We start from the raw sequence: 2,798 nt of genomic DNA on the forward strand, positions 1-2,798 counted from the left end.
ATGTAAATTTTAGATTTATTATAAGATCTGAGCAGAAATTTCTGAATCATTGATGATCGAACTGTTTGCCATTGTTAGTAACCAGCTTGTGCGGTATACTGAATCTTCATATTACTTCTATCTTGATGAAATATATTATATTCTGCCTTCTGTTATTGTCGAGACTGCTTCTATCTCCACCCACTTGGTGAAGTGGTCGATTGCTACAAGATAAATTTTTTCTGGTTCTTGCCTGGTGGAAATGGTCCTAAATTTTGTTATTTTATGGACTATTTTAAATAAAAGAATATTAAATATATTTTATTTAAAAATAATAATTTTTATATAAAAGTAGGTAATTTGTTTTTTAATAAAAAAAGATAGGGTCCATTGACTCCTTCCTTTACCATGTGAATCTGTCACCGCATGTATTGTAGTATAAAAATAAATTTATAAAAATTAAAACTTAAATTATGTTTTTAAAAAAATGCAAAGTATAGATAATTCTATTAGGATTGAAAAGTATTATATATATTAATTATTAATTAAAAATTATAATATCATTGAAATGTTATATTACGAATCACATACCAAACATTTAAAGTCTTACTGATTGATCTAATAGATTACATTAGGGAGGTTCATGAATGTACAATACAAATAAATATTTGGAAGTTGGATAAATAAATTGATAATGACAAATGAAAAAAATAAAACACATGAAGCAATACGTAGTTGACCTCATAATATTTTATACTTGCTTGTTTGCCATTTAATGTGAAGTGAAATTGCTTGTTAATGGATATAAATACTGCACTGAAGAAGCTCCTTCACCTTTAACTAAGAAATAAAATACAAACAAATAGAAAGAAGTATAAAAGCCATTGATGACAATGGAAGTTGAAATAATATACAATAATTGCATTAAACCCTCTTCACCAACACCCTTTCACCTAAAAATCCATGACCGTTCTCTATTAGATCAATTAGCGCCTTTTATTTATTCTCCTATGATCCTTTACTATTCCAACCCAGGTGCTTCCAATAAAACATTACTCCTAAAACAATCATTGTCTCAAACCTTAACAAAATTTTATCCACTTGCAGGGAAAATTCGAGATGATATGTCGATCGAATGTAATGATGAAGGGGTTTTATATTCAGAGGCTAGGGCAAGTGTTTCTCTATTAGAATTTCTCAAACACCCTAATATGATCACAAAAATCCATGAATTGTTACCAATTAAATCTCTATTTCATATACCAACTTCAGGTTCTTATGTTACAATGATTCAAGAAACAACCTTTGGTTGCGGTGGCTTCACCATCGGAATTAATGTTCTACACTCGGTCATGGATGGTTGTGCTTTATCTGCATTTCTAAAAGTTTGGGGAGCCATGGCTTCTAACGAAACTGATAAGAAGATGATGATCCCAAGTTTTGATAGCCAATCTATTTTTCCAAAATATAAGGATGTTCCGAAAGATGTGACTATTATGGCTTTAGTGAGTTCATTTATCAGAGTTGAGAAAATGAATGCAGTACGATTTGTTTTTAATGGATCCGCTATTGCTAATCTTCAAGAGAAAGTAACAAGCTCCGGTGTGAAAAATCCTACTCGTGTTGAAGTTGTGTCTGCGCTTGTTTCTGAGAGATTAATGGCTGCTTTCAAGTCTAAATATGGTAATAATAATAATTATAATCCACTAGCAATTAATCATGTTGTTAATATTCGACGTAAAACATCTCCAACAATCCCGGAGTGTTCAATGGGGAACATAGCATGCTTAGCAGACACGATATTATTCGGCGAAACACAGCTAAGTAGCTTAGTGTTTGAATTGAAAGAAGCAATTGCGAAGATCAATAGCGGTTATGTGAAGAACATACAAGGTGAAGAAGGATCCTTAAATTTCTTCAAGAAGATTAAAGAGATGAAAGATGCATTTACGAGCCCGTTATTTTGTAGCGGTGTGGACTATGTTATGTTCACTAGTTGGTGCGGTTTCGGTCTTTACGAGGTTGATTTTGGATGGGGAAAGCCTGTTTGGACAACTTGTGGTGGTTCTTATGGAAATTTTAAATCTCCATTCTTCAATCTTGTAGTTCTGATGGATGCAAGAACAAGAAATGATGGGATAGAAGCATGGGTTATTTCAGATGAAAGAACCATAGTTGAAATAGAAAAAGACGAAGAGCTTCTAAAATATGCTTACCTTAATCCAACTCCCATATTTCATTAAATTAGCTCTTACAATTTATTTATATGAATTTGCTCTTATAGTTCAGCCTTGTTTAGTACAATACATCAAATAATTGATAAATCACTAAGTTATATATCAATAAATCATGTTTTTTGTTTATCAAGGCAATATTGATTAAATGTTGAGAAATTTTTTTTTTTTAAATTAGGTCTTGAATTTTTTAATAATAATTAAATTGTAGGTTTCTTTTAGAGCAAATTATCCAAAGTGTCCCCACTTATTTACTTATTCGGAATTTTATTTCCCTGATTTGATTTTAAAATCGAACAATATGATCCTACTGGTAATGCGGAGATGCGGCTCCAAAAAGTATGTTTCAATAAAAAATCAAAATTATACCATCTGGGTGTTGTTCACATCAACAACAACACGTCAGATTATCGTATATTACAACAAGCATCTAAAAAGAAGAAAGAAAAAACACCAACGGCGATTCTCCAATTTTATTTTCAAAGTCTGAAAGTATGGCGACCTCTAATTCGTTTACACGAATATAATTTCGATTGAATCCTTGCCACTAAAGTGATCAACTCAAGTTCCACTTTCGATAGACCC

At 31.4% G+C, this 2,798-nt stretch overlaps 1 protein-coding gene across 1 annotated transcript; it reads left to right on the top strand.

Moving 5' to 3' along the window:
- The first annotated feature begins 847 nt into the window (after positions 1 to 847).
- LOC126678437 (stemmadenine O-acetyltransferase-like) lies at positions 848 to 2,222 on the top strand. Its single transcript, XM_050373333.1, has one exon. The coding sequence runs from the start codon at positions 867 to 869 to the stop codon at positions 2,220 to 2,222; it is 1,356 nt and encodes a 451-aa protein (XP_050229290.1). The 5' UTR covers positions 848 to 866.
- The last annotated feature ends 576 nt before the right edge of the window (positions 2,223 to 2,798 follow it).

This window comes from Mercurialis annua, linkage group LG4 (assembly GCF_937616625.2).
Source record: "Mercurialis annua linkage group LG4, ddMerAnnu1.2, whole genome shotgun sequence".
In the NCBI taxonomy this organism is placed as follows: domain Eukaryota; kingdom Viridiplantae; phylum Streptophyta; class Magnoliopsida; order Malpighiales; family Euphorbiaceae; genus Mercurialis; species Mercurialis annua.